The sequence below is a fragment of the Epinephelus moara genome, chromosome 11 (assembly GCF_006386435.1).
Source record: "Epinephelus moara isolate mb chromosome 11, YSFRI_EMoa_1.0, whole genome shotgun sequence".
Lineage (NCBI taxonomy): Eukaryota > Metazoa > Chordata > Actinopteri > Perciformes > Serranidae > Epinephelus > Epinephelus moara.
The window spans coordinates 15045639-15063913 of record NC_065516.1 but is presented as its reverse complement, the minus strand read 5'-3'; the positions used below and the strand labels follow the sequence as shown (position 1 = coordinate 15063913).

The window sequence follows — 18275 nt, the reverse complement described above, 5'->3', positions numbered from 1 at the left end:
ATCCACAGTTTGCCACATCTTTACCAGCTGCAACACTGAAGTGATGTACACATGAATGCACCACTAACTATGTTGATTATTTATTTAACAAACATGATTCTAAAATGGGCCATTTTGCAAAATGGTTACTTTTACTTACAGTGGCCCCACCTTTACCAGCTGCAACATCAAAGTGATGCACATATTCACGCACCAGTAATTATATACCCATACATATATCTGAAAAACATACATTGTTCTGAAATGGACCATTCTGCATAATGAGTACTTTTCCATCTTGTAATTCAAGTAGTATGTCAAAGACACAAAATTACTGAACAGAGATACAAAACAACCACAATGAGACACAACATAAAGCAACAGAAAACGACTAAAAAAGACATAAAACGACCTCAGTAAGATACAAAATTATCTCAGGGACCCACATGACCACAAAAATACACAAACCAACCACAAGGAGACACAACATAACTATAAAGAGACACAAAATGACTGTAAAAAATACCTCAAAAAGGGGGAGCAGCAAAACATAACTTTGCCTCCTAAAAAAAATCCCACCTAAAAAACAAAAACAATGTAAGTTGTTTTTTTTTGGCTGTCAGTGATTTTCAATGGGAAAATTAAGTTGTTATATCACTCTCTTCAAAGCCAGACTCCACTGAGAAAAATAATGATATAACTTTGCTGAACACAGGAGCTGCTGGTCTACTGCTGCCCCAAACAGATGTTTTGTTTGTGTTGTTGTGTGACTGGCATTTCAAAGGGTTCTTATTCACCAAAGACACACAATAACACAAAATAGCTAACTACTCAAAGCATCAGTAGACCAGCAGCTCCTGTGTTCTGTGAGCTAAAATTACTGTTTTTGTCAAAGGAGTCTGGTGGCTTTGAAGAGACCATAGATGGGGAACCGGAGCTGTTCATGACTTCTTCTCTGTTGGAGAGGGCTGTATGATGGAACGGTTAAATGGTGAGAATATTCCCAATAAAGCAAGCAAGCAATAAGCATTATCTTCTCAGATTTAAGAAAGACACGTGTGAAAATTGTTTATTTGTTTATAAATGAATGCAAAAACAATGCTGCAGCTGTTTTGGGAATATTCATACGCTAACCACTTTTGGAGAGATGTGTCCTGGTGTACTGTTGATATCATTTACTCAGAATTTTCTCTTTACTGGGAGAATGTACTGTTTGAAATTTACAATAACAATAATATAAAACAAATTACATGTAATCAATTTGATGATCATTCTAGCCAAGTATTGTATTCATGAATCCAAATTTAGCCAGTCTTATTTTTAGTATTTGAACTTGAAACTAAACAGAACATTAAGACCATTTTTGACTCAACGAATAAGAAAGCTGCAAAAAAAATCTATTTGTGCTCTTTGTTTCTAAACAAAAAACATTGGCATCATGTAAAAATAAGGGGATTCAATGGGTTAAAATCCTTAAATTGATGATGATGATGATTTTTGATGATCAAGACTGAAGCTAGAAAAAAGAGGAAGGAAAAAAAGGAATGATACATGCAAATAGTACTCATATTCATGTGAAATACACAAAAATATGTATGTGGGTATTGAATGGGATTAATTTAAAAATATGACACTGCGCAAAAAATAAAAATGTATCGAGATCAAAGTTGCTGTTTATCATTAACACATACCAGACTGTGATAAACCCTCCCAAAAATCCACTTGGCATTTAGTATAGTATTTCTAATTTGCATTTCAGCTTATAAATACTTTGTCTTTCCATTTTTATTTATTTTTTTGTAAATTGTACATCTCTTACAATTTTGTATTACTTGATAGTCTGGAACTCTTGTTCAATTAGGCATTATTTGCTTTTATCTTTACTTTTTATGTATGATTGTTGTTATTTAATAGGGGAGGTATCTTTATAAGCCATTTTGGCTCCCAACCTCTCCTGCACAATGTTTTAACTTTTTATTTATTTTTTCCATGTCTTTTCTATAAATATATATGTGCAACAAAAAACCAAACTAATTCACAGATTGTATTTTTACCCATTTAAAACACTGGCATCTTGTAAAAATTGTCCCGACCGTGATGAAGGAAATGTTTTTTATGATCAAGACTGAAGTAGGGAAAAAGTAATAATACATACAACACGCATCATGTAAAATACATAAAATGTGTATGCGCGTTTTAATGCAAGTGGCGTTCGTGTGGTCATTTAAAGATTCCACCTGGCTCTGATGTTGTTATATTTGTATTAAATACATATGTATGTATTATATCTGTATATCTTTGCTTCTGTATTCCCTGTATTGTCAATAAAAAAATATTTAAAACAAGAAAAAACAGCAGTGAAAACTTTGAGTAATTTGCCAAGGAAATTAAACGAATATCAGTGATTTGTGTCTTTACTATTTCATAATAATTTTCTTGGCATAAGAACATTTGAAGTATTTTCCTGATAGAGGTTTGAAGAAGCTTCAGCAGTTGAAGCTATCTATGTGCCGCTAGGTGGCGCTGAAGTAACGCTGTGCTGCGGAGGCTCCAGCACCGTGTGGCCTCTGCTCCAGCTCAAACTTAGCCCAGCCCCCCACACGCCAAACCGGCCTGCCTCGGCTCAACAAGGGGAGGGATGCGCGGCTGTTGCTGAAGCTCCTGCTCGCGCTGCTGGCATTTTACCTACGTCGCATTCACACCGCGGTCACCGGGCAGCTTCTTTGACGTCTTCTGGGATGTTGCTACTACACAGAGTCGTCCGGTTAAGAAGGTGTTTAACGTAACGTTCGTTATACTAGTGTTAGCTAACTGCAGCTAGTCACAAAGACGTTCACTCAGCTACTAGCCCGTGTTAGCTAACGGTAACTAGCCTGCTAACAACACAGCCGGTGAGGACGAGCACATCCTTGCGCAGCCATACTCGGGTTAATCTCTGCCGCCTCGCTCCGTGTGTTATGTTGGCTGCTTTGAGGTAATGTTTTACCTGTAACCTAAGTCGAGTGGGTGTATTATCAGTCACCACTCATGACTGGGACACTTGAAGCAACGTTTCTGCATCGCTGGGTCGTTGGCTGCATGTTTTTCAGCTAGCCGCGGCGGAGCTTCGGTCTCATTCAGGGATGTGGCGGTAGCACAACAAGCTAACTCCCGTCTCTGTGAAGAAGTGAGTGCAAGAAGTGAGGAAACACTTAAGCCAAGTGGGAGTTCTCGTTTTTTGGTGTATGCTAGTTGTAAGTGAGGAGCGGATGACACGAGGACGAACGTGACAATCCGTGAAAGCCATCTGAACTGAAACTGGGAATATCGCTAACAGATCGAAGGGATTATTTTTGTGTCTCTAAGTGGATTTCGGCCTCCTGCTCAAGATCGTCGTGGGGACACAGTGAGTGTTTTGACATTGAGTGAGCCCACTCCCACAAAACATCCTCTCTCCCGCCGACCTTCACCCTCCGATGCGGAGATTTCAGTAGCACCGGCAACCCAATCCCCCACGGCGGCCGGACATGCTGAAGTGTATCCCCCTGTGGCGCTGCAACCGCCACGTCGAGTCGGTGGACAAGCGACATTGCAACTTGCAGACAGTCCCCGATGAGGTGTTCCGCTACAGTCGCAGCCTGGAGGAGCTGCTCCTCGATGCCAACCAACTCAAAGAGCTACCAAAGGTATGCAGGGGTCACAGCCCTAACATGTCTTCTGTGTGTCAATCAGCAATGTGTACCATTCCCTCCACTGAAGTGGCTCCTGTGTTGATGTTTACCCGGTTTTAACTGTCAAATTCACCCTGCAGCACCACACACTTGCACACAGTTTGACCAATCCACATATTTGAAAAGCAAAGGTGAGTCAGGGTGAAACAGCTTGCATGATATCACCTGTTCAGGTACTTCCTTTTCAGGTAAAGTACCTCCTTCCGTGACTCCTTGGAAATGGGTTTGGCCTTTCTGGTCTGCAGTGCTGTGACAGCATTAGATAATAATAGCAAAGTTTCAGTCACGCATTGCTGAGTGCATTTGTTTTGCACATATATAAGTGGATAACAGTATCTCAGAAGTTTCCAGCAATGTCAGTGTCACAATCATCGGCATGTTACAGCTAGGTAATGCAGTTCATCTGTCCAAGAGCGCTGGAGCCTTTAATTAAGTTGTGTGAAGGTAAATGCACCAGTGGGATTGGAGGGTTCTCTGGCTGCAGGGTGGATACGCTGCATGTTCAGAGGGACTAACCCTGACCAGAACAGCTGGCACACAACATGCTGCCTGTAGTAAGGCATCACTGCCCAGTTGGATTGGATGCAGTGGGAAGGCATGTGTGGAATGAACTGCAACGCTGTCCCCACCCACACACCCACTATTTGAAATATGACAAAAGGTTCTCTTTGCACGGCCAAAGAGTTTATTTTAAGGGAAGCGGAGATGTTGTTGGTCTGTGTGTTCCCTATAGTTCTCCAGAGCTGTGGAACAAAGCACTCGCTTGGTCGACTTTCTCCTTGTTTTATTCAGTTCAAGGCATTGTTCATTATTAGGACAAGACACTGACTGTGGTTGTGATGGAGCAGTGCGTTTGTATGAATAGACTGGTCAGTGCTAGTAGACATTGTCAGTCTCTCACATTTCATGGCTTCAGCTTAGTGGTGAAAGGGGCAAGTGGCACATTCACTAATGAGCATTGTTAATGAGTCAAGGTCAGCAGAGGCCAAAGTGTTGACAGGACAGCCTGTTTCCATCTGGGAATCAGAAAATAACTTGTTCATCCTGCAGTGGATGCATTTGTGTTTTTGAAAAACCCCTTTGCTTTGACATGCGTTAGTTTTTATACATAAGACTACTTGTATTAGATCAGCCCTTCCTGAGTTAGTTTGATAAATTATGGCCTCGTGCACAACTTACTTTAGGGACACAAACTTGGCTCTTGTCCTCACTATTTTGGCACAGATGGACAGAGAGCTACTCATGAAGACAGGCATACAGTAGCTGCTGAATATTTAACCCATCTTCAGTGTAGTTAGGGCCTTTTCTTGTCACGAAAACTAAGGCCTACTTTGCCTGCTTACCTGCAGACAGATAGTGCATTTCCTCCACTCAGTTCATACCTGTCATATCCACAGTGTACCTGGTGCATGGCCCCTAAAAACACTGAGTGACAGATACACCCAAATATTCCAGCGCAGACAGCTAACCGACACAGTCTCTCTGTGTGGTGCTGGCTTCAACTGGGAGACATAAATGCGTGGTGACAGAATGTCTCGTGTGGTCGTGGTGAATGCGTAGCGTGCAGACACAAAGCATATGGGCCCTCTCTGGTCCTCAGAGTCAGCGGGGCTTCAGCGAGGGAGCAGTGTGAGAGGTCAGGCCCATACAGGGTTGGGAACAAGGGCACTGACTGTATGATTAACGGCATTACCATAATGAGCTCATAAGTGAGTAAAGGGCTGAATGCCTTTATGCATTTTGTGTGCCCCTTCTCTGTCACTGTGTATTCAAGTCAGAGATGAGTCCGTGTGGACTTGCTTGTCAGTTTATTTTTAGATGTCAGTCTAACATCCCGAGTCATTTTTGCACCTCAGTTCATCCCATGTTTGTGTCTGTGAAGGAGCCCAGTATGCACAAATTGTGGCATGCATATTGGCCACACCAGCATGTACAACATATGCTATAGATAGAGAATAATCGGCTCAGAGGTAACACTCACAAACTCACTTCTTTTAAAGGGGGGGCTGCAAACTGTCCTGGAACACAGTGGCAAGCTTACAGACCAGTTGAGCATGGTTAGTTTCATTCAGATGATTTTATGTGTACAGTAACATTTTGCACAATCAATACAGCCATTAAAATGTATTGAACACAGGAAACTGGTAGTGCATTTTAAATTGATAATGGCCAATAAAGCAATTGCGATGTGTAAAAGGTATTTAGCGTGGTGCAGCTGGGGGTGGATAGGTCTAGATCGTATTGGTAGGGGTTTAACATAGTGAACAGATGGAGATTTAAACGTCCTGACAGTTTCTTAAGTTTGCTGTGACTCACCCCCACCGCACTGCCCACCAATCTTAGATTATGCTCTCTGCGGTAATGATGCCACCATTTGCCACATCAAGAACATTTTATGTTTGTTAAAAAAGAAATTTAGACTGACTGCTTTCTGTTTTTGTCTGATTCTAGGGCAAGATTTTATCCAGGCGATTATGGCGATTATAGTGATTATACTACATGAAATAGTTGCATTAAGTATGACCTATCTGTATGGAATGAGTTTAGAGAAACCCTTTAACTAAGTAGGCAGCTGGTCTGGAATTCCCCTCATGTCCATACATCCTTAGCTCTTAATGCTGCGTTGTAGCTCTATTTTCTCATTGCACAAAGCTAATCTCAGATAGTTCACAGCGGGTCTTTTGTTTAGCTTTCAGGTTTACTTTGTGAGGTTTAATGAGGGGTTAACTATAAAGGTGCCATGTTGATTCTTGAAACACCAGTGGCGGGCTTCTGTTTCTCATTGGTGAAGGTTTACTGTTTTTCTGTCAATTATTGAAGTATTGTTTGTGGTAGTCTGGTTTAAAGTACATGCCTCACAACCCTATTTTCAACAGGGATACTATGCACTTAAGTAATCTGAATTTCCCTTTGCTGCTTTGACAAACTAGCCCTGCCTCAAAGATCATGTTGAGGAAGAGGGAATTATCTTTTTAGCCATTCTCAAGTCCCATGACAGGTTACAAAGAAGTCCATTCACAAGTCTGATTGCGCCCCCCCTACCCTCCTCATATCCAATGTCATGGCTCTTTGTGTTTCCTGTGTGCGCTGCACTGCCCTTGACCAGGCGTACATTAGGTCTGCAAGCATATCATGACTCAAATGATCACTTTTAAGATTTGTTGTAGGTCAGTTACACCTGCTGAAAAGCACAAGGAGCTCCTTTTTTGGAGGAACCAGGTGGGCTGCAGGTGCAGTAGGCAGCAGCCCACAGAGTGTCCCTGACACATTTAGACAACTGAGTATATTTACTTGTCTTACTTGTCTTAGTTTTCCATTGTTGAATTAGGGAACAAATCCCTGATGGGTGTGTCCCTAACAGGCTTTGCGAAACAGGTTTTCTGCATGTTGCTCCCAGTATTATTAGCTAATAGGACCTTCCAGGTACACTTGATATGCTACAGTACCGATTTCCTGCCTCAACACTTGCCACAGCCAGACATATGAGAGCTGTTGCTTCTAATAACTGGGCTAGGAGGAAATCTATAACTGCTATCAGCAACTAAGTCTTCAAATGACCAATTGTTCTTTATCTATCCATAAAGTTACACCATTAATTGGAGGTCACGTTTCACTTAAAAAAGGAAAAAAAAGATGTGTAGATATGTTTTGAATAAAGAGGAAGTATATGTGCATGATAAATAGGAAGGATGACTATGCAATCTTTTTAATCCTCAGCTGTCACCAGTGCTCTCCCTGTGTGTGTGCTAACAGATCTGTGGCTAAAGGGCAGATTAGGGCTTCACCCGGCCGTGAAAATGCCCCTCAGCACCTCAGTTGTGACCCTCCTTCATACACGCCAGTGCGTCTGAGTGTACGCTTCCTCTGGGAACAGCATTTCTGCCATTTGGGTCTCTTTTCGAGCACATAAATGCACTGATAAAAATCGGAGTGCTTTTCTCTTGAGTCCCTTGTGTGTGTTCCGCCTTGGGTCAAGAGAAACCCAAATTAAGCCCCTTCACTCAGCTCCTGCTGAATGTGAATTGGTCTAACATTGTTTACCCAAGCCGAGTCAAGTGTTTTATTTTATGTGTCTTTGTTTTTTTTTTATGTCTTTATCATTGTCTCAAGGATGATTGAAAAATGGCTCAGTTTAATTGAGAGTGAGTAGTGCTCTACCCATCGACTGTACAAAATATATCCTTTCTCATTTGATTTTTCTAATCTAACAATGTGGTGTATTTTAGTAGGATGCTAAAAGCAGCAGAAAACTGAGTACACTTTAATATCTGTTTTTTATCGCATGTAATATTGATATATTTAATTGCAAACCGAATATTTTCCTCATATTGTGCAGCCCTAATGAAGGTGTGAGAGAAGTGCAGCCTGGTTGGACTTAAAAGCCCAAAGTTTAGTGCTCACTGAGAGAAGTTTGGTTTACAAATCTAGGGCATATACCCTTCACACTGTGTCCTCACAGTGTACTTGTGAGTTCTGTAGTCTGTCTTCTTTCCCTCAGTCTCCAGTTAACTCTACAGGAGAGCCCTGGGTTGTCTCTCCCCAGCGACTGGCTGAACTAGGCTAGGACCAAAGATAAATTACACCTGCCACTGGCCTCTCTGCGGTAAAACCACATCGTTCCTCTGGCGCAGCTCTTTTCTGCTCTCCCCTTTCCTGCTTTGGTAAAGCACGTTGAAGCCAGAGGTATTCACGAAGTGTCAATGCGGTATTATTGTGTGTCAGTGTTTTGTTTTCATGTCTCAGAGCAGACTGTAATTTTTTACTCAGTTTGTGGCTGTAGTTGACCCCACCCCCACCCTGATTGTAGAGGACTACATCAGCAAGAAAAACAGAAGTAGTGGTTTTTAAAAATCTTTTGTAATCAGGCCCTCCCTTCACAGGATCGGGCTGTTTCATTTAGTGCCTGAAAAGTGATCCGGGGCTGGTGAGGCCATGAAGAAACAGCAGAGAGCGAGATCTGAGTTTCTTTTTGATGCAAGAGCACATTCAGCAGGTTTCTTTGTCTGAGCTGATGACCAGCTGGTCTCACATCCTGCCTGGCCCCCTCCCCCCAATCTGGTGGGACAGAGGGGTAATGGGAGGTGTGTGTGTGTGCGTGTGAGTGAGAGAGTGAGTATGTAGTGGTGGTGGTGGGGGGTGTATTTCATTCCGGAGATGGATTAACAGGAGAAGGGGGAGCTCTGGCACCTCCACCAGAGGAAGTGATCAGGGAGCTGAGCTGAGCTCCACTGATCCCCGGTCCTCTGGGGCTCTTGGTGTCGGGGCCGTCCATCCAGCCATGAACACGGGAGTCTGGCCTGACATTCAGTGTCAGGTGGGAGAGAGGCAGCCAGAGAAGTGGTCACAGAGCAAACAGCCGGTCCCCTGGAGACCTCTGCATGGTGTAGATGGATCTTCTTATTTGTTCCTCCTGACAGGCACATACACATCCTCCCTCCTTCCCTCGCTTTCACTTTGAGAAATCATGCGTTCTTCCTGGGAAATGGCAGAGATATTAACTGGGTTATGTCAAGCTTCCAGTGAAAAACACATTGCTGCAATAAGGCACACATAAGGACAGCTGTTGCTAAGTTTTCTCCTGTAAACCTGCACACTAGTGGTGGCAAGGTGCATGTGGAAATTAGCCCTGCACCTGTTAATATGCCACTGACTTATTTCTCAATGTCAGTGCCCCTGAGGTGTCCCATGTTCGTTTTATTTGCAAACAATGTTCATTCCTTGCATGATGCATCTAATCTACAATAAATTAAGAACAATTTTGGTAACTAATTAATTGTTTCAAGTGATGCCTGAAAACAAAATGCCAAACCTTCAGATCCCAGCTGCTTGAATATACAGATTTGCTGCTTTTTTATGTCATTGTAAGTTGAATGCCTTTGGGATTTTGGACAAAAGAAGCAATTTGAACAGCTCTGGGGACTCAGCTTGAAAGCTTATGGTGGGAGTTTTTTTTATGACTGTTTCAAGAAGAAATAAATTGGCAGATTAGTCAATAATGGCAGTAATTATTGGTTGCAAGCCTTCTTGAGATAAAGAAACCCCACTCTACAGCTCACAGCCCCATTATTATAATGTTCCTGGTTCAACCCTGTGTGGTCCTGTCGACTTTGTGCACAGTAGCATTTCCTATTCATAGGTCACATGACATGAATCCAACAGTTCCCTACTTTTCTCTTGGCAGCATTATTTGGACCCGACGCTGGTCTGCACGCTCATGCTTCTATTGCTCATTCTCCCATGCACTCTGGCCTCGGTCGCCAGCCTCAAAGGTAAACAAGAAGGCAAAGCCCCGGTGAATAATTGATGGCTGTGTTGGTTGTGGCAGCTGTTTGTGATAGGGGTGAGTCTGTGGCTGCGCTGCATGCCCTGCTGGAGCACTGTGATAGGACGGGAGCTCTGTTGGCTGCAGGCATTAAGTACACACAGACAAGATGTGCAAGGTGACGCCATCTTCTCTTTTTTTGGCCCTACTGTATTTATATGTTGATTTCATCCTCTCAGCAGCCAGTGTTTAGAAAACGCAGAGGTTAAGGCCACAGGCCGGTCTCTACTCAGGAGCAGGGAGTGGTTCACTTAAATCCTTACTATAAACACACACAAACTAAAATGCAAAGCAAGATTTTATCTTTGTTGTGTGTGAGATGGGCAAAGTGACTGGTGACTTTTTCATTACCTAAATACTCCCATGGGTATCAAGCAGCAAATTCAGTTCCCACCATAGTTGAGCAAAATCATCTTTTTCTTAAATTGTATCATTTTAGTGTATAAATAACATGTAGAGTATGATGTTGATTAATCATTTTGTCTATAGAAATAACACCGTGAAAAGTCCTTTATTCAAAGTCAAAAGTATTTTACGACCAACAGTCCAAAACCCCAAAACATCCAATTTACTGTGCAGTAAGACAAAGCAGGTAGAAATTATCTCAATAACAAAATAATTTTTTGACTGTTTTTGGGATGTTTTAATAAAGGAGGGTGCTAGACTACAGATTTAACTTTAAATTGAAAGGCCAAACCACAAAACCCATACACTTCCTTGTACTCAGAACAGTACTGCATAGTTTCCAGGGGTGGGAATCTTTGGGCACCTCACGATTCGATAACGATTACAATTCAGGGGCTACGATTTGATTATAAAACGATTATTGATGCATCTTTAATTTATGTATATTGATGCACTTTTTCACAACACACATTTCTTTTTGTCTCACTGAATAAGCATTCAACGCTTGCAATTTTTAAAAACAGTACATTTGTAATAAGAAACAGTTGAATTCATTTCCATTATATTTTATTAAACATATAAATGGAAATGCGTGCAAACTGGAAACTTACAACTTCGTTGTACGGAACCAAAGGTAACAACAGGTATCTTAAATCACAAGATAAAATGCGCAGTTAGAGTAACAAATGATTCGGTGGCGACAGACGTCCATGCATCACATGTAACTACGTTCCTACCTGCCTTCAACAGCGAGGCGATGACTTCTGTTTTGGTTTGATGGTAGAGTGTCGGGATGGCCGTGTCGGTGAAATAGCGTCGGGATGGGATGGTGTATCTGGGCTCCAATGTATGCAGCAGTGCTCAAAATCCCTGATTTTCCACGACGGAAGAAGGACGCAAATCCTTGGCAATGAATGCCGCGATGGCCTTCGTAATTCGCTTTGCCTTTTCCGATGAGGGTGGCAGCTTTCTAATTGCTTCCTCGATTGTTCTCTGGTCAGTAGCGCCACTAGTAGCCACAGCAATAACAGCCTGCCGTCTCCCTGACTCCTCCGTCAGGTGGAATCGAGTTACATGGCTTCTCATGTTTGTTGTGTTGCCAAAGTATTTTATTTTAGCACGACACAGCTTACATATCACATGGCTCTTGTCCAGTTCGCTTCCGCCGTCAACGTTGTAGAAGCCGAAGTATTTCCACCTGTCTGCTTTTAAATTAGAAGGAGCTGTTCGGATCTCACGGCAAGGTGGGTGGCAGTCAGCCATGTTTGTTTTCCTCTGCGCGCGTGTCGGCATGTCTGCTCCAGGTGCGCATCCCAAAGTGTCCCGGAGATGACGCGTGCCACGCTTCTTAGTTCCGCATTATTTATAATCTTCTGTATTACTCTAATTAACAGATTTAAATAATCGAAATTTGGACGTTTGTGAATCGATTCAGATTCGTCCACGTCCGAATCGCGATGCATCTAAGAATCGGAAATTTCCCCCACCCCTAATAGTTTCTTTCCTGAGAAGAGAGAAAAAGTAGCTGTCACTAAGGTTTGGTAAATAATAGGGCTGCACCTGACTCAGAATTGTGTCAGTCGAATTGTATTTGGCTGTTCAATACAAATATTCAACTATTCGTTCCTTTTTTCCATATAGAGTCTGAAAGTTTGAACAGGGTTTGACGGGATGTTCAGGGTGACAGCGAGGTGATGTAATAGATTCAATACTTTATTGCCATTTGGACATGTCGATAGGAATTTGTTTCAGTGGAGCTTCACGCACTGACAAAGAAACACTCACTTAATATGTTACACGATAAAATAAATACATAAAAATAAAATAAAATTACAGACCAAACCAATATAGTAAACAAGTCAAGTTAGCCCCGGGAGCTAATGTAGGTCAACTATGCTAACAACGGATCAGAAATGTGCAACAATATTTTCGCCTACACTAGATATCGATCAAAAGCCAGACAGAGTATCGTATAAAGTGGTGGGAGCTGTAAATTCACCACTTCAAAGCAGGAGGCAGGAGATAACGCTATCTTGGAGTCTGACTGAGCAAAGCCTCTCTTCCTCCAGGCAGCTGCCTACATCTCACGCAGACTTACCCTGTGTCTGGGTCTGCAGCTGCCTGTTCCGGAGAGCAGAGTAAAAGCGAGGAGCGCGCATTCTGCATCTAAAACTGGGGACGTTTCAGTCCCCAGACATACACTGACAGACAAAAATACAAAAACGTCTGCTCATCTTGAAGAATCTCAGTTGACTGAGTTGTCCCTGACTGATGATTCGAATATTTTGCTTTCACAGGGCAGCCCTAGTCAACACAGATAAATTTATCAGTTGTAAGTGCCGAGTATGAAGTTTGTTATTTCATTTCCTGTTTGTAGTACAGTTTGAACTTATCTTCACTGCTGCACATGACCATGTGAAGTTTAGAGTGTTAAAATTCAGAAATGACATTTCTTTGGGATAGGATGCTGTTTCTGAGCCTTTTGATCATACAGGAGCTCAGGAACTACACTCTCAGCCACACAAATGGTCCTTTTGAGGCTAATCTGTCAGGGTGCCGATGTCTCTGTGGGGGAAAAGGTCACCCAGGATGGCATAAAAACCAACCACAAACAAATGCTGCCCTTTATCTGCCGGCCACACACAGTCATTGAATGCCTCTATCTATCACTCTAAAACCTGATAGCCCTTACATCCTCAGCCTCAGCCTCAGCGTACTGTCTGTACCTGTGGCTTTAGATGGGCCCCACACCTTCAGCTCTCTTATCTCCATCCAAGGCACCTGCTAGATTTAGAGGAGTAGGCTGTGTGTAACCACTTTATAATAATGTTTTTAACTATATATTCAGCAGTAGTAGTGGGGATTTTGATTTAACCATTTATCAATCATTTCATTGATACAACAGCCACCAAAACACAGCTGCGCAGTGTTTTGAATCATGTGGCCACTTCAGAATGACTACCCAGTGGCAGAGCTGCTTCAGGATGCACATAGCCAAGCTTTGTTTTTTCTACGGGGCAACTCGCGCACGTCGTCAGCGTCTAGGTTTGGGCCAGGCGGATTTGTTGACGCCTGTGTTTTTCTTGTTGATTCCTTTATGTTGGGAGCGTCTCTGTGAGCAGGAAGTGGGAATAATCAAGTGAGCCGTGGAATGCCCTGTTTTTGTGAGACCATCTCCACTCTAGACCTTGTTTTGTTGAGGGAACTTTAAGTCCAGGCATACAAAAACACAGGAGGTTTGAGAAAAATCGGCTTATGTTTTGTTGTTGTTTACCCCGTTGCCCTCCTCTCAGTACAGCAGTGTTTCTGTTTTGCTCCCTGCCCCTCCTTCTCTCCCATATACACACACTCAGAAGTTCTCAGTGTCTCTGACTGATAGTATTTACGATAAGTAATGTAAAGCACCTTGTTTCTCTGTCATCTCACAAGATGTGGCACCAACCCGTGAAGGAATGTTAAGCCCAAGAGCTCAAGAGTCATGATAAAGGAGTACAGTAACACACTTGTGGCTGCAGCAGTGTTTACCACTATGATGGTAGTGTCTACACCACTTGAACACTCTTCACTTTGACTCACTATCTCACTGCCTGTCATCTCCAGGACTCCAGAGTGCAAACATTTGGTTCCATTTGGGGAATATTTTTCTACCAACCCAGCCAATTTTGATTGATTGTCTCTAAACTACTCTGTGGTGCATCTCTGAATAGCAGAAATGTTTTGTGCTCCATTGAGAACTGCTATTTTTCTGCGTTTAATCTTCAAAATTTCTGTTAAAATTGCTGCAAATGAACAGTAACTCAGTCCACACAATCCAAAGCATAAATTACTGGATTAAATCTGTCGTAAATGTCACAGCTGAAACGAAACTACAAGTTAAAGATCTGAATGTGTTTAAAAAGAAACAGGCGTATATTTAGCCTATATGTTGTGACCATGAACTAATTTGGGAAAACATTTAAAATGTGTAATCACAGACACTGAAAGCTTTCTTGTGGTTGTGTTGCAAGCTTGCGTGAGACAGCTAAGTGGAGCCAACTATTTTTTCTGCACACTCACACAACAAACACATACTATGCAGTAACAGGCCATATTGCAGAGCTCAGTGTTTTGAGTTTCCTGATCGCTGAAGTTATCACTGACTGCAAAATCATTTACAACTTGTCTAAATTGCTGTGTTGTCTACTTCTCCTCATTGATCACACTATTGATTCTGCCTACCATTAGCCAGAATCCCTGAATGTTTTAGGATCATGTTTTCCTTTTCTTTTGCCAGGAAACTATGGTGTTGTATTTGATTATGATGTCTTTTTTGCTGCATATGCTGGATTCTGTTTAAGGTGTGTCCACTGGTTTATTTAGCTTGATCATATTTTTCTTCATCTTACATCACCACTGTCAAATTACAGCATATGCTCTTGTCTGTACTGAGATTCTCTGTGAAGAAGAGCATTCATGTGATCCCCTTTTTACACAGGAAATAACTTTTATAAAAGTGCCCGAATAAGTACGGACATTATTAATGATTTAAAGTGTGACATCTTTAAGGTATTTTCATTTTCAATGTGTGCAGCAATTTTGGCAGAGCATTGTCTACATCCCTCAGTTTTAACTTATATTTATCTGTAGTGTAACACACTGATTTGAAGTTTAAAAAATCTCTTATTTTGATGTCTAAATTGAATACGAAGCATATCTTTATTTTTGCTGTATGAAGGAAAAGGCACTTTTCTGTAGGGCTGCACAATATGCGGGGAAAAAAGACATCATTTGATAGCTATTGCTAAAGGAGTCTCAATTTTAGTGGAAATGGTAGTTTTTGCATTTCAGTTTGACTGGAAGAAAAAAAACAACTAAAAATTATGATGTGATTTTTGCTGGGGTCTGTAACAAATAAGCAGGTTTCCTTTACATCTTGAGTATGAGTATGAGGCCAGGGTACCTCTGTAGCACCACAGTGCTTTATTTATAATGGTATGTCGTGTTACATTTTATCTTCGTCCAAAAAGTGCAGCTGCCCCTGTGATTTGGATATTGCACTTGATAATAATTTGATTAATTGTGCAGCCCAAGTTAACTTTTCTGTCAATAAAACTTGAAATAAAGTCCACTGAAATAAAGCAACCCAGCTCCACAGATTAAAAAGAGATAAATAAAACAGTGGCGGCTTGTGAATATGTGTACGAGGCGGTCTCCAGGTCAGTATATTGTTGGTATTACTAAAATGTATTGAGGTCAGGGCCACCTGTGTGGAAAAAGGCTTTAGTTCTGGTTTGGGAACATCTTTTTCAGATGTGAGGGACTCAGAATATAATAATGATACACAGTCGTGCTTGGCTAATTGGTTATTGAGCAAACACAGTGTAGCACAGGTTGAATGTGTGCCATATGAGCAGTTTCAGATCTCTAAAAGAGGTGCTGATGGGTGAATGTTTGTGTGTATGACTGAGAATAGATGAGAGCGGTCAATAGAAAGCCCAGCAGGGTTCTTTAGAGACAACAAAGCAGCACGCACGCATGTATGTGTCATGCTCATGCCAGCGATGAATAACAAGCAAAGCAGTAACAGGTCTGTAGAAAAGGAGATGGCAGCATGTGCATGTGTGTGCACATCAGTGGGTCTGTTATCTTTTCATCTCCAGTGCGGCAAGAATGCCCTGATTTTCTACTCACAGTGTTTTTTTCTCTCACTAATATGTTTTGGCCTCAGCATAACCCTTTACTTTGCTTTTTCTTGTGGTGATGTTTTTGCTTTTAAGTCATTCGTCAGGGTCACAACTGAGCAGCCGAATCTGATGAGTGATTCAGCATGTGTTGATAGTTGGGGCATTGTTTATAGTAAAAGGTCAGTTATTTTAACTCGAGGAATTGCAGCACTTCACAATGCAGCTCTTTGTGTTCATTCTCTTTGCTTTATTGTCCCATCAGGCAGCTTTCTAATAATATTTCTTCCATTGCTGTTGTGTAAGAGTTCAGTCAAACATCACAAAACCATATTTAGACTCCAGAAGCCTAAATACAGAAAATATAAATCTATTCTTGGTGTCTTTTTGTCTTTGATTTAAAAAATGAATCATTTTATTCCATATTTGGTCAACTTAATGTCTTAAGTGCCATTTTAAACAACTTTTCCTTACCTTACTCTTAATAATAGTTTTGCTTAAGTTTGAATCATTTGGGTGAAAGTGTGAGACTTGGTGCGCTCCGTGTAATTAACCCTGCATAGCTGTGTTTGCAGTGCAGCACGTGACATCCGAGGAAATGCAGGCATGCCTGGAATCTCCAGGAGCTTGCCCTGCCCTCTGGAAGCTTCACTCACTCCCCTCTCTCGCTCCCGCACACACTTGAACTTACTCATTTCACATTCCTGTTGGTGAAGCCCACACGCAGGCACTATACTTAGACAAACACTGAAGCATGCACGATACGCACACCTAGCTTCAGTTGGATTCTCAAGCCAATCAGGCTTAATTTCAGTCTCCCCTTGTTAAATATTAGTCGCTACTCATTCTAACAGGATTTTAATTAATGTAGCCTATGAACTTCTGGGACTTAAAACACAAATGGGAATACTGAGAAGGAGTGCAGCTGAAAGAATATAGAGGACACCTCGACAGTGCCTCTCAGTGAACTCCCTGTCTATTCATATTCATATTTTGTCAGGTCTCAGCAAGGTAACTTCAGCTCATTTAGCAGACGCAAGCAAAGGCTTAATGATTTTTGAGTGTAAATTGACAGTGTTTTCAGATAGGAGCTCATCCGATACATTGGCTGGGCTGATATACAGACTGATATCAACTTATTGCAGATGTATTGGTATTGGTGTATATGCTGGCTGAAAAGCAGCACACAGTTGCAGTACAGGAATGCCACAGATATGTTTTTGGTAGTTAGCAATAGTTTTTCCATATTAATAAGGTTACCTGGCTAAAACTGCAAAATTTCCCACTCAGTCAAATCGCTACACGATCATGATATGCACTGTGTTTTTGGACTTTGTGTCTATGATCAAATTCGGGTTTCTGGACTCTGTACAGATGTTTCCAATAACAACATTTATAGATTGTGCTTTGGCTGAAATGTGTTAGGAAAATTCTTCGTGAGTGGGCATTTTTCTGTCTCACTTTCAGTGTTGTAGATTTAGTCTTAAGGCCCTTGCACACCAAGTCCCAGTTTTTCGTCTGCAGTTGTCACATATTTAAAAGTTGATATAACACAACTTATCTAAGTCGATCACATTCACACACTGTGATTCCAAAACTGTTTGGAACTGTTTCGATTTCCTGCCTTTTATGCAATCGCTTTTAGAGAGTTGTTAAACCAAAAAAGTGACGAAAATGTGACGTAATCTGCAGGGTGCATACATCCATAACCAGAGAGAGGAACAGAACAGGGTGCACAGTATCATTTCATAACTAGCATAGCATACTTTAAACAGGTCAGATAGAAATATTCAGGTGGGTGATGACGATGACGAGTAGGATGTGGACCCCACACAGACAGAGTGAGGCAGTGTGGAGACACAGAGGGAGGAGAGCTCAGCCCCTTCAGGTAGCCGTGGTGCTTAACGCAAGACACGGAGAGAGTGGTGCCAGCCATGGAGGTAACTCCAGTGGTGAGAAGCAATGGGAAGTCATTACATTTTCGTCAGCTTTAGTCAAAATATTTTCCCTTTTCAAAAATAATTTATTAGGCTAACAAAGGTATCGGAAATTGGAAGCAAGGTGAGAGCCAACTGCCCAGTAATACTGACTCAATGTTAATGAATTTAAATGTTTAGTTACCATTAGAACTTATGATTTACCACCTTTGAGTGTCTTGAGGTTGGTTGTATTCTTCCCTGAGGTCATCTCTCTGTCTGC

The 18275-nt window shown here is 41.8% G+C and overlaps 1 protein-coding gene across 14 annotated transcripts in view; it reads left to right on the top strand.

Annotated features, from left to right (window-relative positions):
* The first annotated feature begins 2595 nt into the window (after positions 1–2595).
* The window catches only part of scrib (scribble planar cell polarity protein), an 83245-nt gene continuing 67565 nt past the window's right edge, over positions 2596–18275 (top strand). For all 14 annotated transcript variants that reach the window (XM_050057136.1, XM_050057148.1, XM_050057135.1 and 11 more), the window contains exon 1: positions 2596–3644. In XM_050057136.1, the coding sequence (XP_049913093.1) occupies positions 3486–3644 (159 nt within the window). In that variant the 5' untranslated portion in view covers positions 2596–3485. The remainder of the gene's footprint in view (positions 3645–18275) is intronic.